The sequence below is a fragment of the Natator depressus genome, chromosome 1 (assembly GCF_965152275.1).
Source record: "Natator depressus isolate rNatDep1 chromosome 1, rNatDep2.hap1, whole genome shotgun sequence".
In the NCBI taxonomy this organism is placed as follows: Eukaryota; Metazoa; Chordata; order Testudines; family Cheloniidae; genus Natator; species Natator depressus.
The window spans coordinates 39,893,713-39,911,562 of NC_134234.1; the positions used below are offsets into that span (position 1 = coordinate 39,893,713).

Consider the following 17,850-nt stretch of genomic DNA (forward strand, 5'->3'; position numbering starts at 1 on the left):
AGCTAATGCATTTATCCAGCAATCCCAAACTGCCACCTTTGCTTCCCCAGGTGCCAAAAACCCAAATGTCCCCTACTCAGCTGCCAAAACCTCCAGCTTCCCATGACAACTTTTATGATGCATTTATTCCTTGTCAGGACAGAAATCTGTGGCATATTGAAAACTGAAAATATGGGGACAGCATAAAAGGTAGAATTTAATATAAAAATAAACAACATAATGGCTGTCGTCTTAATATTTTTCATATTTAAAGCATTAAAAGCCTCCTTTTAATTGAAATGAAGACAGAATTTTCTAGTCTGTTGCAGCAGATGATTGAAGAATCCAGGTCCAGCATGCTGTTAGAGTACTTGGAGCTGGGGCTATATTATTCAAAAAAATCTATACTATAACATAATAAAACCATATAAAATTTTTGTTAAAATTCATATATTCATAGTTTCGTGTGTATACTGATGATTGTATGACAAAATAACCAGTTGCCAGATTTGAGTTCAGATTATGTATTGCAATGTGATTTTCAGTTCTTGGTTCTGTGTGTTGAGTGACAGTATTGTTAAACTGAAAATGAACGGGTTGTGTAGATTACTGGACTGTTAATGTGGGTGAGTGTAGTGATGATAGCAAGCTGATGCTTGAAGATCACTATATTCTATAAGGTGTGAATATTGTTTTAGTCTGTGCTTTGTTTTTATTGTTTGTGTTCTAAGGAAATGCACCTGAGCAATAGTAACTGTAAGGATATGTCCACACTGTGGTGGTAAACCTGCAGCACTGAGTCTCAGAGCCTGGGTCAGCTGACTCTGGCTTGTGGGGTTTGTGCTGCAGAGCATAAAATTGCAATGTAGACATTCAGACTTGGGTTGGAACTTGGACTTTGAGATCCTGTCCCCTCACTGGGCTCCAACCTGAGCCTTCAACATCTACACTGCAATTTTATAGCCCCACAGTCCAAACCCCATGAGCCTGAGCTGGCTGACATGGGCCTTCTTGTGAGTCTTTTATCATGGTCTAGACATACCCATAGCCAAGGATTTTTGTGGGAGCTTATGTAAAAGACAAAAACTAAATACAACTCCATGGTTACTTGTGGTATTTGTGTTTTTAAATGCTGTTAAGCAGCTGCAGTATTAGATATTGTGAGATAAGAATACAAAGAATTATGTATAACCTTAAAGTTGTGCAGGGGATATATTCAGGTAAGTTTGATAGTTTAGATAATAGCGTACAGTGTAATCTGAATTTGTCTGGAGCACCAACTTTTTTGCTATTACTGCTGTTTCAGTTTTAATATGTCTTGTAACTTTAACTGATTTCTAAAAAAAAAAAAAAATTCTATAAAAATGACTGTTCCTAAGCATTGTTTTAACTTTTAAAACTTTTTTCCAGGATGCAAGCTGCTATATAAACAAGATTTTGCAAGACGGTTAGGATTGAGATGTGTTACTTGTAATTACTGCTCACAGCTCTGTAAAAAGGGAGCAACTAAGGAACTAGATGGTGTAATAAGAGATTTCTGCAGTGAAGAGTGCTGTAAAAAATTTCAAGACTGGTACTTCAAGGCAAGTAACTTAGAATTTTTGACAAGAGCTCCACAGTGTAAAAAGACAAAATGCACTTGAGGATATGTTCAAGGACTGTCTAGCAAATATGGCTTACTTCAGCACAGCATTTGCAACACAATAACCAAATGTTTTTTCCATCATTTCAGATTTCACATAACTTAGAGCAGCATTTCTACTTGTCCATAACCCAAGTTTCCCTTGCCAAGTGGGTTACTAAACGAACTAATAAAAGAACTGCCCACATTGCAGTTGCCAGAAAAGCTGCTTCAGCCTCAATTGATAGAAATACTTTTGCCAATCGGAAATTATTTTAATTTGTATTCAAAATGTTGGTGAAAAACCCATTAATAGTAGCTGGCTGGTACCTCAAATAGACTGAGGATAGATTAGGTTAACGGAGTTCTTTCTCTTTGTTCCTGTTTTTGCTTGTCCCCTTTTTCCCCTGTTTGTGAACTTCATAGGCTTTAATTGTTCAGTATTGCCCAGTGCAAAGGATGCCAAAGTGGAAAAATGAGACCAAATGGATTTCTTATAAAAGTGTAAAGCAAATGTGGTGACTTCTTTTTTTTTAATTCTCTGGACGTTTAACTACTTTGTCACTCACAACCAGCCAAGATTATGCCTTAAGAGCTTTTGGGAAAGAAGTTAAAGTGAAATTGGACTGGGTTTAACCTGCCATTGGTATCCTGGATAAAATATTTGATCTCTAGTGTGAACAGCCTGGAAAACTACTTTGATATACCAAAACAAGAGCTACACTTGTGGATGCAATTGCAAAAACCGAAGGATTACAAAATTCATCATCTTTCCAAAACTGCCTACACAGCCTGGAAGTAAGGCAATAAAAAGCATGAAATATTAGAGGTCCAGTTATCCAAGATGATAAAGCCTTCCAAAAAGAACCAAATCTGAAGAAATATTTGATATTTTTGAATGGCAGTTTCCAGAGGTTTTACAGCGAAATGTTGTACAGTCTTTATTTAGAATAATGTGTATATAGGGTCCAGTTAGGAATCCCTAAAAGAATACCACTGCAGACTACAGTGTTGTTGTTTTTTCTGTGCTCTCTCATGTAAAAGGTTGAGGCTAAAAACTGGCTTCAGGTTTTAAAAAAAGTTACTACAAACATTCTTTCATACATTACCTTAATTGGATGAATAAGTTTTTAAACTCAGAGTAAGGAATTGAAATCTATCCCTTATATAAGAAGTGCCTATTGATATGAAAATCTATTGCAGCCCTGCTATACTTGAACCAGTCTCTTGGTTGGGTTTTCACCTGACTGGCTTAAAATATCCAAACTTCCACGGAGATGGGATTCTGATTTGGGTTTGGGAATTACTTAAACTATTACTTCAAATGCACTTCTGTTTGTGTGATAAGGATATGCCTCAGATGGGCCAATAAGTCTGCTTAAAAGAATTGCTGTACTTACTGTGATACAAGGAACTGAAATTTACATTATAGTGGCTTTGCCTTGGTACCATGGTGTGGCAAAGGCAATGTAATTTAAGCAGCCTTTAAGATGCTTTTGATAGTATTGTTGGTCTTAAATTTTGACAGATATTTTTATATTTTGGGATCTTACACTTCTGAGTGAAAATTAGTGTTATGTGACACTGTTGAATTGTTAATTGTTGCAGTTGCATTGTTTGTTGATGCTACTTAGTGTCTTTTCCTAATTCAGTTATGGTTATAAAGTTTGGGTTTTTTTCAGTGGGGAAGACATGCATACATTCACAGGTTTTTGGAAATTTGTGCATCTTGCTAAAAGTCTCTCTGCCTACACTTGCCAAATGCCTTTTTTTAATTTAAAAAAAGACCACTGCATGTATCTTTTTTGCTTTTTTTTGCATTCTACAGTTACATTATATACTTTTTAAGTGTTAGTTAATATCCTTTCCTAAGTACAGGTAGCTAAAGATAATTTTAAAATGTAGGAAGAAAGAGTGGACAGATGTTAATCCCCCCTCCCCCCCCCAGCCCCTGATTTGTACTTCATTTGCTGTTTTGTCTTTAAAAAAAGTTAAAAGGAGTTACTTATGCTTGAGTTGTTAGTCTCACTTATGCAATGTCCAATGTTATACTGGAGTTTCAAGAAATTTAAATATATTTAGTTAGTAAAATAAGTAGTAATGGCCTAATAATGTTTAATACCAGCGTTATGTTCATTAAACAAGAGTTTATTTCCATTTTCTTTGTTGTCTACTTTTTTAAACTGGAAAAAATTCTCATGTGTATTGTAATTAGCAGGTATGGGGGCCTCTTCATTTTTACATGAAATTAATGCTCATGAAAGGCCTCAGAATAGCAACCGTGGAGGATGAAATCCTCTCTTCAGATAGCAAGTATGGCAAAAGCAGCTGTATGTCAAGGTCCCCACCCTGTCCAACTCTGTCATGAGTCAACCCAGATCTGGAGGTTCGAAGGGTAAGAGTAGTTCAGCCCTTGTTCTTTGCTGAGAGATCTACGAGCTTATCAGTGCCAAATGTAGTGATAGCTCTTGCAATATGGATACTATCTAATCAGAAAAAGGTGATCTGAAAGTGAAGGATTCTGTATCCTGAGGCCAACTCCCTAAACTATTGCATCCCTTTATGCTAATATATCAGTGTAATTACATCTATTGATACAAAAGCAGTGGTTTGGATATCATTCTAAAGAGTAGCTGTGTAGATGAGAAATATAAAAGGTAATCTTCCTTAGTTGATTTGTGACACTTGGCCACGGTTCCAATAAAGTAGTTTGATTTTACTGTAAAAGAGCACTGGCTGAAAAAACTGAGGATGATAACGTAAAGGGTTTTCTTCAATTCTGAGGGCTAGTCTACACTGGCAATGTTACAGTGCTGCTGCGGCAGCGCTTTAACGTGGTTCGTGTAGTCATGGCAGAGCACTGGAAGAGAGTTCTCCAAGCGCTCTAAAAAAACCCACCTCCACAAGTGTTTTTTCACACCCCTGAGCGAGAGAGTTGTGGCGCTGTAAAGTGCCAGTGTAGACAAGCCCTAAATTAGGATAAAAATGTTTTTTCTTTGACTGTAGCTTCTGAACCATTGTTGAAAAGGAAATTGTACCTCTCTTGTCCCCGTATTTAGAGGGTGACCTAAATTTACCAGGGATTAATGATTGGGCTAATCATGTATAGTGATAACAATGAAGATATTGAGAGGAATTCTTTCAAATGTTGACTGAGTATACTATACACCACAATTTTTTTTGTGTGTGTGGTCTTTCGTACAAACAGTGTTACAGTTTAGAGTTAAATAAAAGTAGGTAGAAAAATAGGTTGAAAATTTAAGCATAGCTAAGGGAGAAAAGATACATGTTGAACTGAGACTTGAAAGGAGATTGAGAGTTGCAGGGGCAAGGACATAGGTAAACTATTCCAGAAGGGAAGATGTAGAAGACAGAAGTTGCATTAACAGTGCATCAACAGACTAATGAAAGGTCAGAGGAGAGGAAGTGAATGTAGCATGAACGGGGGCGGGGAAGCAAAGAGACAAAAGGTCCCGAAGTAGTTTGGAACAAGTCGATGAAGCACATTTGTTTTTTAAAAGAGAAACTGAAAACTATCCTCAAGCCCAGTGAGGACAAGTATAGTTTGAGACTGGGGATAATAATGTGTTTACACTTTGTACATGTGAGAAGGCAGGCAACAGTGTTTTGTACATGTTGTAGTTAGAGAACTGGAACTTGGGGAGGGAGCTATGATAATCAAGGCAAGAAGGGAGTCAGGAATGGATAGATTTCAGCAGAGGTGGAGCCAAGACTGAGGCACAGATGGACAATATTGGGAAAGTGATGATTGGCAGATGTGCAAATAGTTGTGAGAATTCCTGGTCAAAGATGCTAATGTTCCAAATAGCGATAGATGGAAGGAAGGGAAAGGGGAGAGATTGAGACAATGGTGCAAATGTATTTGGTTCAAGGAAAGGGAAAGGATGCTTATAGGGAGGAGTTATTAAAAGTGTAGAAGGCTATATGGGATTGAGTTATTTGTGTGAAAGGTAACTGAGGTGTAAAGATAAGAGAAAGTAGAAAATCATGGAGATGAAAATTGAACTTTGAGGAACAGTATGGAGAAAGGCATCTTGGGACAAAGCTGGAGCTACTGCCAGAGACCACACAGTTAGATAGGTAGAAGCAGAAACACATGTATCTGCATAAAGTAAATATGGGGCAGTCCTAAAGGGTAGAATGGTCCATATGTCAAAGATTTCACTGAGGGGGAGAAGAGCAAGGAGGGAGAAATAACTTATCAGCAGAAAGAACACTTCCACTGTATTTTGCAAGATCTGGTTCCTTATATTTTCAATGAGGAATTGGATTGGGGAAAGAAAGTTATGCTGCTATCATCAAGCTCCATCCACAAGTCCAAAGTAGATGGATCTTTCTACTAAGCTGGTCAGCTGAGAAGTTAGTGTAATATTAGCATTAAGAGGCATACGAATTAACACCTGTTGAAGAGAAATGGAGCAGTTTGCAACTCTCAGAACTAATGTTTCAATCTTTCTGTTGACTCTGGAAGAGAGTGCTTGAATTGAGTCACATCTAGAAGGGTTAGAAACACTTTTAATGCAAGTATTTTCAAAAACAGGTGCTGAAAATTCAATTCCTAAGTCCACACATAGGCACCTTAATATTTCAGAATCTTGGCTCAAATTTTACATTCTGCAGAAATTCTCACAGGGTCACTAGAGAATGACACCAAGCCACTAATTCAAGCAGAAGAGACTAAATACCTCACCTGATACACATACACACTATATACATAAAAGCATACCACTTAGTCTCTTTTGTGCTTGAACTAATTAGCCTGGTGTCATTTTCTAGTTACCTTGTGAACACTGATGATGCAAATGTCAATTCCTCAGCAATCAGATCCTCATATGTAACTTCAGTGCTACATGTCTTTTGACAAATTATCATATCTGTTGCAGCATGTGCTGCTTTAAATGGGTTTTCCAGGGTGTATCATTCAACAGTTCTATCTGGTATTCCCAAGTACCCTTAAACCTTGTATTCACCCCCCTCCCCTCCCGTTTTTGGTATCATTTGGCATGCAGGTGTTAACAGATGTGAAGAGCATTGTGGTTATGAGGATTTGCTTGCTTCCTGAGGGACTGCAGCTGGCACCATCAACATTCATATTACAACTTAGTGTGACTGATTCACTTCAATGGAAGCTTGATTTATTAGGAAGGAACCCTATCTTTGGTTGGCGTAGATGCCCAAGTAAAGTTGTCATGCTATCTGATGTAGACATAATATAATGCAAGGCCAAGTGTGGAGACCTTTTCCATTGAGGAGCTTTAGTTATGTGCTAATCCTTGGGTTCCTGACCAGAAACATTGAAATGGCAACTTGAGCTTCCTGTTAGATTTGCATAATTATATATTTGTATTGCTCTAAAACTGGCAAAACTTAAATTAAACAATCATTTATTTATGTATTTATTTATTTATAACAATTTTACTACTGCTATAGCACAAAGTAGATAAAGACACAAGGTCCCTGCACCAAGGAGCTCACAATATAATTCAAATACAAAACACTGGACAACAATATTGTTGCTTAATTACTATTTCATTGTGCGTTAGAAAGAAACCTTATGGAGGTCTCAATCTCTGTCCTCCTCTCTTGTTTTGCAGAATGTTTTAGTGGACCTTGTTAAAAATAGTTCCATGACACACAGATATCTTGCTGAATATGCAGAGATGAGCTAGTTTTATGGACTTAAAAACATGTAAACAAATGAATCGTGTTGATCCCTCTTTCAGTTTTATATAGTTGAAAACCAAATGACTAATGTGCCTATATGTACAGATCAGAAGGTAACACAAATGTTCTGGAAGTGGCAAAGAAGCTGTCTCAATTGAAAATGAAACTTAACTGTTTAAAAGTACTCTAGAATCAATTATAAATAGCCTCATCATTCAGTATCCTTTTAAAATGTAAAATGTTTAGTTCTTTTTCTGAGGTTTCTTTCTCTAAAAAATGTCAAAATCTCCCTTTATGTTAAGGCTGCCAGGTGTGACTGTTGTAAGTCTCAAGGAACTCTCAAAGAAAAAGTACAGTGGCGTGGAGAAATGAAACATTTCTGTGATCAGCACTGCTTACTACGTTTCTACTGTCAACAAAATGAACCTAATATGGCAACACAAAAAGGACCTGAAAATTTGCATTATGGTATGTGATGTTTTATAGATCATAAATAGCGAGCGGAACTATGCATTCATTATTCTGAAAAGACATTTTTTTTAATTTACAAATTTCAATTGTGGATCAATATTTTTCACTCAGATGACATCTACAAGCAATATAAACTTGTATTTACAAAGGAGAAACTTCTGTTAAAGGAGAAATCAGAAATTGATGAAATTATATATTTTTTTCTTGCGATAAATCCTAGAGGCACCAGCCCCATTGTGCTAGTGTCCAAACATTTGTTTTGCTGTTAGAAATTTGCTTATTGTGCTATTTGTATTGGATTTTTAATGTTAGCTTTTTGTTTTATTGCCAATTTTTAGAGTGAAAAATTCTGTAACTTGTCAATTAATATTCTGATTCTGTGGACATGTATTCAATGCATTGCATGGGTAGAATTAAACACACAATTTCTGTTTGATGTTAAAGAAAAAAGAGACTAGTTCCCAGTGGATCATGCTAAATAATTGCCCTTTGCTGTTTGTTTGTTCATATAGAAAACTTATTTGTACTACAAGAATCACAGTTTGAAGTTTAGCTCTGAGTCCAAACACTGGTTAAAGAAACCAAGTAATCTCAAGAGAATAGGGGATAGTAGAACACACTTACTCATATTACGTTCTCTTCAGCTCTAGTGTAATTTTGCATTTAATATGGTGGATAGGGAGCAGGGAACCCTCTCTTCCTCCCTCACTCCCAGTTTGTCTTTGCTTGTACTTTGGGGTCTTTTCCTTTCCAAGTGTCCTTAGATCATGGGGAGAAGGGGGATACCAGGGATTGGAGGTGAAAACATTAAAAACATTTTCTTCCCACTTGGGAACTTAACTTGCAACATCTTTTTGAATTGCACAATGCTCTCTTGCTTTAATACAAGGAGGCAGCTAGATCCTTTGAAAGAGCAGGACGCTTATGTGCATGTGGAGATCATAGTGATACTTAGGGGCTTGTCCGCACACAGAAATGACACCAGTTTAGTTAAATCAATTTTTAAAGCAATTAATTCAGATCGGTGCAGCATCTTTGTGTGTACACTTTTAAACCTGAGTGGTCACTATTAATTAAGCTCAATTTAAGATAAGTTGATATAAGGCATTCTTAAACCAGATCAAGAGTGTATTCACATGGGTATGCACTGATTAACTCAGTGGATTTAGAAACTCGTGTAGTTAAGAGGGTGTAATTTCTGTGTGTAGACTGGGTCTAGGACTGAACACAACTGTCATAGACAGTTGGCTGTGCTTGTCTAGTAATATTGTGATAAAGCAGCAATCAGCAGTTCTGCTATGGTGCTACCAGGATCATAGTAACCGTCTTAATTTTTTTTGTTGAAAATTTATTTTATGCACTTTTTATATAAACTGATAAAATAAACACTGTTAATTTTGAATCTCTTTACATTTTAGATCAGGGTTGTCAAATTTCCCGAACAAAAATGACAGTAAGTATATAAAATATAATTAGATATATTAAAATGACATCTTGAACTCTTAAAGAAACACCAACAAAATAAGTAACATTTTTAAATGATTAAAATAGAAAACATTAATTCAGTTTTGGGGCTTTTGCTGTTTTTTGTCATCATGATCAGTGAAACTAAATTGGCTAGCTTAAGTTATAAACATTTAAAAAAAAATTGTATTCATATGTCTTTTTAAACCACTTGCACTAAAACAAACTACTGTGTATTTTATTGCTGAATTATGTGAGTGTATCCCTTTAAAGATAATTCACAAGAAAATATAGTTTTTGCATGTTTTGTGTTCCAAATGAGTAGGTGTATATAATACATGTACAAGGGAAAGAAAACACTGATTAATGAACATTTTAAGGTTATGACCCATTTTGGAATGGCAGAAAGTCCCAAATTAAGGCCTCTAATTATGCAAATAGTTATTATCAGAAGTACAGTCACTGCAGTACAGAGTCCCATTGACTACATTGAGACTGCATGTGGGAATAATTGAGTAACTTTTTGCAGGACTGTGTAGCGGAGAGCAAGGCACAGCATGAGTGGAGCATGGAGTAACCTCAAGTTTTAATTTTACTAGGTTGTATCAGATTGTCACAAAAAGGGGTTTTAATAATGGTCTCTTCCTCCAGGTTACCTTGTTTTAATCTCACACTAATTTATTTTTCTCTCTTTTGTTGAGACCTTCGGGATGCTTATATTCAGATTAGAATAGATGGGCTCCTTCAGATTCCCTGCTGCTGTAGAAAAATAAATTTAAGCTTGTATAGAGCTAAAAGTTAGACATATATAATACAGTATCTTAATTTATATTTAGTTTGTCTAAATGTGTATGCGTTAAACTTTTTGGGATTTCTGTAGTAATTGGGGTTGTCAACCATAAGCCATCTTGATTAAAATTTCTGAGTGCATACATAGAAAACTGCTTCTAGACACACTGATTTGGTCCACAGTTTTAAAATAAAAAGCAGCTTAAAAGCCCTCATGACTTAACCTTTACTTTTTAGGAAGTACATTGTCAACTATTGTAGTGTTTTTTTTTTAAATATTTTACTATTTTATAATATCCGTTTGTAAGTCTTAAGTATTTCCTCTACTGATTTTAGTTCACACTGCCATGTATAGGTGAAAAATCTCTTTTGAAGAGAACTCTGTTCATCAGTGAGATTATTTTTAACAGCAATTGAAATGTATGTAGTGTTCTGTCATGCAAAACCACTTTGATTTATCATCACTTTTAGTGCTTTTCTAGAAATAGAGTTGGATTACTGCTATAGAGCCCAGATTGCATATTTTTAAGATAAAAAAACCAGCAGTGGAATGCTGAAATTAAAAATAAAAATTAGAATTCAAGACTTTTCATTATGGATTATTACACCTCTAAAGAGGGTCAAATTTTGAGCCTCGAGCCTTTCAATTGTGTTGTTTTTAATGAAGTAGTTTAAAGCTAGAGCTTTTGCAAGTTGTAAACCAGCAAGTCAATTTCTTTATGCTTTTATAATGTAACAGCAGTGAAGTCAATGTTGTAGTTTAAACTAAAATTTAAAAATTAATTCTGGAATAGGCAGTTATTCTGAAAGTATTAGCCCAGAGCAAATAAAATTACAGTTGTATTATGCTTCTGACAGAAGGAGCTCATTTGGAAATACAAAACAACTTTTAACTAAAGAGCAGTCACCAATGCTGCTGTGTTTTGCTTTCTTTTCCAGGACTTATATATGTTTAGAACACAAATATTGACTGGCATCTGAAATCAAAAGCTGTAACAAATCAATAATGATGCAATTGTTTGCTTGTCTCCAGGGTTCAGCGCCACCCCCTTCTCCCACAGTTAACAAAGAGATGAAGAACAAGGCAATTCTTTGCAAACCTTTGACAATGACAAAAGCCACATACTGTAAACCTCACATGCAGACAAAATGTTGTCAGACAGGTAACTAGTGAATATTAGTAGAAGTACCAGTTCATTCATTTCATGTGTTTGAATTTTATTGGCTTGGAATATGCTACAGAAAGTTTAACTTTTCCAAGCTATTATTGTAAGACACTTTTAAGTGCCTATCAGTATTTTGGCTTATTTTTATAGAAGATGATTGGAAGAAAGAATATGTCCCAGTGCCTGTTCCTGTACCTGTTTATGTTCCGGTGCCCATGCACATGTATAGTCAAAATGTTCCTGTTCCAACAATGGTTCCTGTTCCAGTAAGTCATGTCTTATTTTCAAGCTGAATTTCATTCAACTTTAGCTCAGAGAATAATTTATATTATTTATTAATTTGCATGTTCATCATTAGGACCATGCTGCAGCACCTTTTTTTCCAGGTAGAACAGTACTTTTCCCAGTGACACTTCAGCTCCCTCACCACTCTTCAGTAAGCAGCCTGCCTGCTGGCACGCACGTAAGCTCTTACAGTGCTGTTCGGCTCCAGTAGCAGTTTTGACTGGTGCATCTCTGCTGGATGGTCGAAGATAGGGAAGTGAAAGATTGCATTGGGGGTGGCAGGGTAAGACTAGCAGGAGGGAGTAGAAGCAAAGAGGGCATGACAGGGTTGCAATGGAAACCAGGATAAGATTTGGATTTCAAAATTTCTAGCAAATTAAGCTTCTTAATACTTACAATTTACATAGCATTCTACATCTTCTACGTGATTTACTCAAGTGATAATCCTTACAACACTCCTTTGACTAGGAAGGTAAAAAGAACTTCCCACATTTTACAGATGGGGAAATTGAGGCCACCAAAAGAGGGTAATGACTTGTCCAGGGCCACAGAGAGTAGGTAGATGGAGTCAGACCTGGGATTAGGAGTCGGGAGTCTCCTGGCACTGTTCTTTATTCTCACCACAAAATTGTACTACATTACTTCTCATAGCATTTCTGTCCCTCTTTTTTTCACTCTGGTCATCTGTATTCATGGTTTTTCAATGGTCTTATCAACTGTTGGCTTTTCTGCTAGACCCTAATGAGGGCGCCGTTTCCTAAGCCCTGGACTATTGATTCTTTTAAAAGATAGATGTAAAGCTTATGCATTTAACTCTTACATCATTGGTAATCATTTGTTAACAATGAAATTTTTAAAGAGTTATTCATTCCTATCTGCTTAGGTGCCAGTTCCAGTTTTTCTGCCCACCACTCTGGATAGCAATGAGAAGATCCTTGCAGCAATAGAAGAGCTGAGGGGTAAAGTTCCTTCAAATCCTCTGGAGGCTGAGCTACTGACTATAGCTGAGATGATGCCTGAAGATGATGGAAAAACAGCATCTACAGATTTGAACAGTATGTTTTATTGCTGTGGCCTTTGGATCCATGTGTTTTTACTTCTGTGTGTATATATCTATAGTGTACTTATATTACAGTAATTAAATACAGAATTGCTATTTGTGAATTTTAAAATTAATTGGAAACTTTACCTGTTTAAACAAATTTCTAGAGTATTTCATCGTATTTGAGATGCAGGTAACTTTTAGAAATCTGTTCTGTGGCTTTGCTGGCAGCCACGTAGATGCTGGAATCCTCCTCTCATTTGCTCTTAGAGCCAGGAGGATGACAAATTGTCACCCAGGATTTTCTCACTCTGTAGGGCTCCTTCCTTTACATCTCTAGTTTGACGGCTGCTTCATTTAAAAAAAACACAAATGCAGGAAAGTGACTTCTGCAGCTGGGTCCAGCCACCATTTATCTATCAACCAAAGGAGGCTAAAGAAAGAACAAATTAATTATTGTTCTTGCAGTAGCACTTTCCTGTAGACACCTTAAGTTATTTATTAGCTGAGGGAAAAATCCACCATCTCAGTGGAGCAAGGCAATGGCTGAAACAGTTTTTGCAATTGTGACGAACAAAATCAGCCTCTCAGGGTGCCTAAAGACTCGTTATAAGGGGTACCTTTTTAACGGTGACAGAGTTTAACGGTTTACCAAGGTTTGTGGTGGATTCTAAATTTTTAAATCAAGATTGCATGTTTTTCATACACTCTAGGAATTATTTGGAGGAAGTTCTATGGCTTGTGTTATAGAGGGTGTCAGGCTAGATGATCAAAAATGGTCTCTTCTGGCCTTAGAATCTATGAAAACCTGCAAAAGCAGAGTCTCTCCCTGAAGCAGAACAAGGAAGCAGTTGATGCAATTTCTGGGGCTGTGACAGAGAAACTGCTTTCCCACCTTCTTCCCGTACCCCCTGCCATCTCACCTGAAGGGGGAGAAAAACTCTCACTGAGGCATCCTCAGATTCTGAGGATGAGATGCTTCAAGACTTTCACTAGGAGAGGAATTTCTGCAAACTTTCCTGCCATGCACACTTTTTTTTCTACCCACATATCATATGTTTATGTAGCTTCTAAATTTTACCAGAAAAAACCTCTTCTTCAAACAGGAACCAAAAAAGCTTTTGAGAGGTCTCCAGAAGCTTTTTTCCTAGACTTCTTCAGCTGTTTCCTCAAACTATCCAGAGACGATATGGACAAGTGTTTTATGTCTGGGATACAGGAGGCTTACAAGGCTGCAGAACTTCCATGTCCATTAAAATTTAGCGCTCACAAAACCAGGGCCACCACCTCAGCTGGAGAGTTGAAGGTGTTACTGGACAAGCTTTGCAAGATTGCCACCTCAAGTTCCCTTTGCTCTTTCACTAGATACTGTTGACAGAACATACAAATGTCTGCAGACAGAGCCCTTTGATAGTGGAGAGCTTGTGTGCTCTGCGTTTGACTGTGGAGAGCTTGTGTGCGCTCATATAAGGTTTACCTCTGACAGAAGTTGGGAAAGAGGTCAAAGATTCCTGTTTTCTTTCATCTCCCCTCCCTTTTCTGGTTTATCCTCTTGTTTTCGATAAGGTCTGCTATAAAGAAGTCCAGGATCTGTGCTGTTGCAGGCAAAGCCGCAGAAAGACAAATTTTATTCCCACTTTATGATGATTTGCTTTCTGTGGCTGGTTGAGACAGCCTAGATTACCCAGTCTTGAGCTTTGCAAACTTGGACTTCGACAAGAAATTCTCCATAATTAAGCAGGGCAGAGTAGGCTAACAGATATCTTTCTAGCTGGGAAGGAATCATACTGAAGAAGCAGAATAGAGAGCTCCAGAATTGGAAAATCTGGGCTGGTGATTTGCCATCATCCTGCCTGGCAGTGAGTACATGAGGAGGAATTCAGTATCTGCGCTGTCTTGGCAGAGCCACAAAATGAAAATTAACTGTTAAATGGTAATTTATTTTATTTTATTTTATTTAATTACAGGTGTAATAATTCAAACAGACTTGATAAACTCTGATACAAAGATGCAGACAAGCTTGCCTGATATTCCGTATGAACCAGACCTCGATATTGAAATTGATTTTCCAAGAGGTATTTCTGCTATTTTTTCAATGTTCTGAATGAAATAGTCTTTATGGCCTGGCTTCATAGTCTTTTTGGTTGTGATATACACTGTTATAACATAAGAACACCCATACGTGTCCATCTGGCCCAGTATCCTGTCTCTGACAGTGGCCAGTGTCAGATATTTCAGAGGGAATGAACAGAACCGGATAATCTCAAGTGATTCATCCCCTGTCATTCAGTCCCAGCTTCTGCCAGCTGGAACTTTAGGGACACCAGGAGCATGGGGTTGAATCCCTGACCATCTTGACTAATAACCGTTGATGGACTATCCTCCATGAACTTACCTAAATCTCTTTTGATCATGTTATACTTTTGGCCTTCACAACATCCCCTACAATGAGTTCACAGGTTAATTGTGTGTTGTGTGGAGAAGTACTTCCTTGTTTGTTTTAAACGTGCTGCCTATTAATTTCATGGGTTCTTGTGTTATGTGAAGAGGATAAATAATACTTCCTTATTCACTTCCTCCACACTACTCATGAATTTATAGACCTCTGTCATCATCTTAGAGTGATGTTCCCTATTGTATTCCACTAAGAGTTATGCACCAGGCACACGAAGCCAGAGCTTTTTAAAGTAATAGCATCCATTGGTCCACGCATGTGCCCTTGTACTGTCTCATGATTTCGCCTGAGGCGATAAAGGGTGGGGTGAACCAACCATGACTTCAGTTCTTTCTCACTGCTGCATGGTTTGAGTTGGAGCTTCTGCTGTTCTCTCATCCTTCGTGATGTACTTTCTAAACTTTACAGAAAAACTGTTTTTATTCTTGTACATAGGATTTTACTGATTTTGTAGTAATTTCTTATGATTAAGGACTTTGGGACTCAGCTTTGGCCAGATGGTGGACTTTGTTAACAAGCTACTGCAGCAAGATTGTGCCCGCTTTCAAGCTGTTTTGGAGGAGCGCAAGTTGGTCACTAGAATTATACTTCAGGCTGTGATTGATTCCGCAGACATGTCCTCGTGTACAATGGCAACTGGAATTGTCATGAGGAGGGAATGCTGGTTACACTCCTCAGGTTTCCTTAGGGAGGTACATAGCACAACTGAGGACCTCCCTTTTGATGAATCACACCTTTTCCATCAGAAGATGGATGATTGCTTACACTCATTCAAAGACTCTAGAGCCACCCTGTGATCACTAGGCATTTATACACCAGTGCCCAAATTTTATTGCCTGCCATCTATACAACGCTACAGAGCTCCCCAGTTCTACCACCAGCGAGTCCTTGAGACTCCACAGAAGCGCCCAAAGGTACAAAGATCCCATCCGTGGGGACAGTCCTGTGCGCAATATACTCAATCTTCCTTTAAACAATATTTCTGAGTGCGTTTAGAGAACCGTTTGCCACTTTGCACACTAGCACTCTTGCCAGCCACCCCCTTTGGGGGCAGTCTCAAACTCTTTCTGCCAGCATGGAGCGCAATAACAGTGGACAAGTGGGTCCTGGATGTCACTCGACACGGCTATGTGATTGAGTTTGATGCTACCTCCTCCACATCCTCTGCCCCAGTCCTGTCTCAGGGACCACTCTCACGACAGTATCCTTGCCCTAAGGTGAACTCCCTTTTGCAGAGAGGAGCAGTCGAGCCAGTGCCCACAACCTTTCAGGGCACAGAGTTTTATTCCAGTTATTTCCTCGTGCACGAAAAGAAGGGGGGATGGAGACCAATTCTGTATCTCCAATGCCTCAAGCGTTCTATTCGCAAGCCAAAGTTCTGCATGGTCATGCTTGCGGCCATCATTTCCTCTCTAGAAAAAGGCATGTCATTTACAGCTCTTGATATGCAGGATGCTTACTTCCACGTCGACATCCACACAACCCACAGACAGTTCCGGAGGTTCATATGGGTCCTCAGCACTTCCAATACAGGGTTCTCCCATTTGCACTTACCACTGCTCCATGAAGGTTTTCTCTGTGTTAGCGGCTCATCTCAGATGGCAGGGAGTCCTTGTCTTCCCCAACCTGGATGACTGGCTGCTGGTGGCATGGCCCGGAAGGGAAGCTCGAGAATTGACATCCCAGCTCCTTCTACTCCTCTTCTCCCTTAGGGTGAGTGTGAATGTTGAAAAATCAACTTTGCACCCTATACACAGTCCCTGGAGTTCATTGGCACACACACTGATGCAACCTCTGCACGTGCTTATTTGCCGAACGTCAGGTTCCAGACACAACTGGACCTGATTGCTTCAGTGACATCCAAACCCCCGGTCTCAGCCAGAACTTCTCTCCCTCCTCATTCACATGACAGCGTGCATGTATGTCATGGCCTTTGCTCACCTGTGCTTCTGCTGTCTATAACTATGATTGCAGGGAGTATGCTCCCCTGCAAGCCAACCCATTAACACCGTTCTCACTGGTCCACTAGAAGTAGTCTTCTCCCTTCGATGGTGAACAGATTCTCTCCAGGTTTGCTGTGGAATGCCCTTCCTTCCATCCTGTCCAAGTACGGTGATAATGGATGCATCGTTCGATTGCTGGGGCACCCACGTGGGCTATCACATGATGCAAGGAGCTTGGAACACTTGGGAAGCCAGGATGCACATCAACGTCCTGGAATTTTGGGCAGTACATAGGGCATGCCACGTATTTTTACCTTCCATCTAATCTTGTCATGTTCTTGTTATGTCAGATGACAACACTGTGATTTGCTACATAAACAAGTGAGGAGGCACAAGGTTCCCAACGCTGTGTGCAGAAACGATACACCTCTGGAAGTGGTGCATTGCATACTATATCCTATTGTTGGGGACTCAGAATGTGATTGCCAATGCTCTCAGCAGGAACTTTGTGACCAACTGCAAATGGGAGTTGCACAACATGGTTGGTGATTGGTTTCAGAGTAGCAGCCGTGTTAGTCTGTATCTGGAAAAAGAAAAGGAGTACTTGTGGCACCCTAGAGACTAACAAATTTATTTGATCCTAAGCTTTCGTGAGCTCACGAAATGTGTCCTCTCAGGAAGGAAGTAGCAGGAAGGACTCCATGAGGTGATCCTACCAAGTTAAATGGATACATTTCACTTCCCGGGCCCACCAGAAGGGTTTTTCCACTGAGGCCAAGGGCATCCCAATGCTCTTAAACTATTTCCCTCTCTGGGTCTCAGGGTTCGCTCTCAGCTCTATTAAAGTGCATGTAGTGGTTATCAGAGATTTCCACCCTCCTGTGGATGGGAATTCAGTTTTCACTTAGCCTGTGACTCCCGGATTCTGGTAGGGCCTTGTACACAAATAC

The 17,850-nt window shown here is 38.7% G+C and overlaps 1 protein-coding gene across 1 annotated transcript in view; it reads left to right on the forward strand.

Annotated features, from left to right (window-relative positions):
* Positions 1-17,850, forward strand: part of ZMYM2 (zinc finger MYM-type containing 2) — a 151,350-nt gene that overhangs the window by 104,937 nt on the left and 28,563 nt on the right. The window contains exons 11-17 of the mRNA XM_074957983.1: positions 1,390-1,562; positions 7,588-7,753; positions 9,175-9,209; positions 11,043-11,172; positions 11,326-11,441; positions 12,344-12,515; positions 14,470-14,577. Coding sequence (XP_074814084.1) covers positions 1,390-1,562; positions 7,588-7,753; positions 9,175-9,209; positions 11,043-11,172; positions 11,326-11,441; positions 12,344-12,515; positions 14,470-14,577 — 900 coding nt within the window. The remainder of the gene's footprint in view (positions 1-1,389; positions 1,563-7,587; positions 7,754-9,174; positions 9,210-11,042; positions 11,173-11,325; positions 11,442-12,343; positions 12,516-14,469; positions 14,578-17,850) is intronic.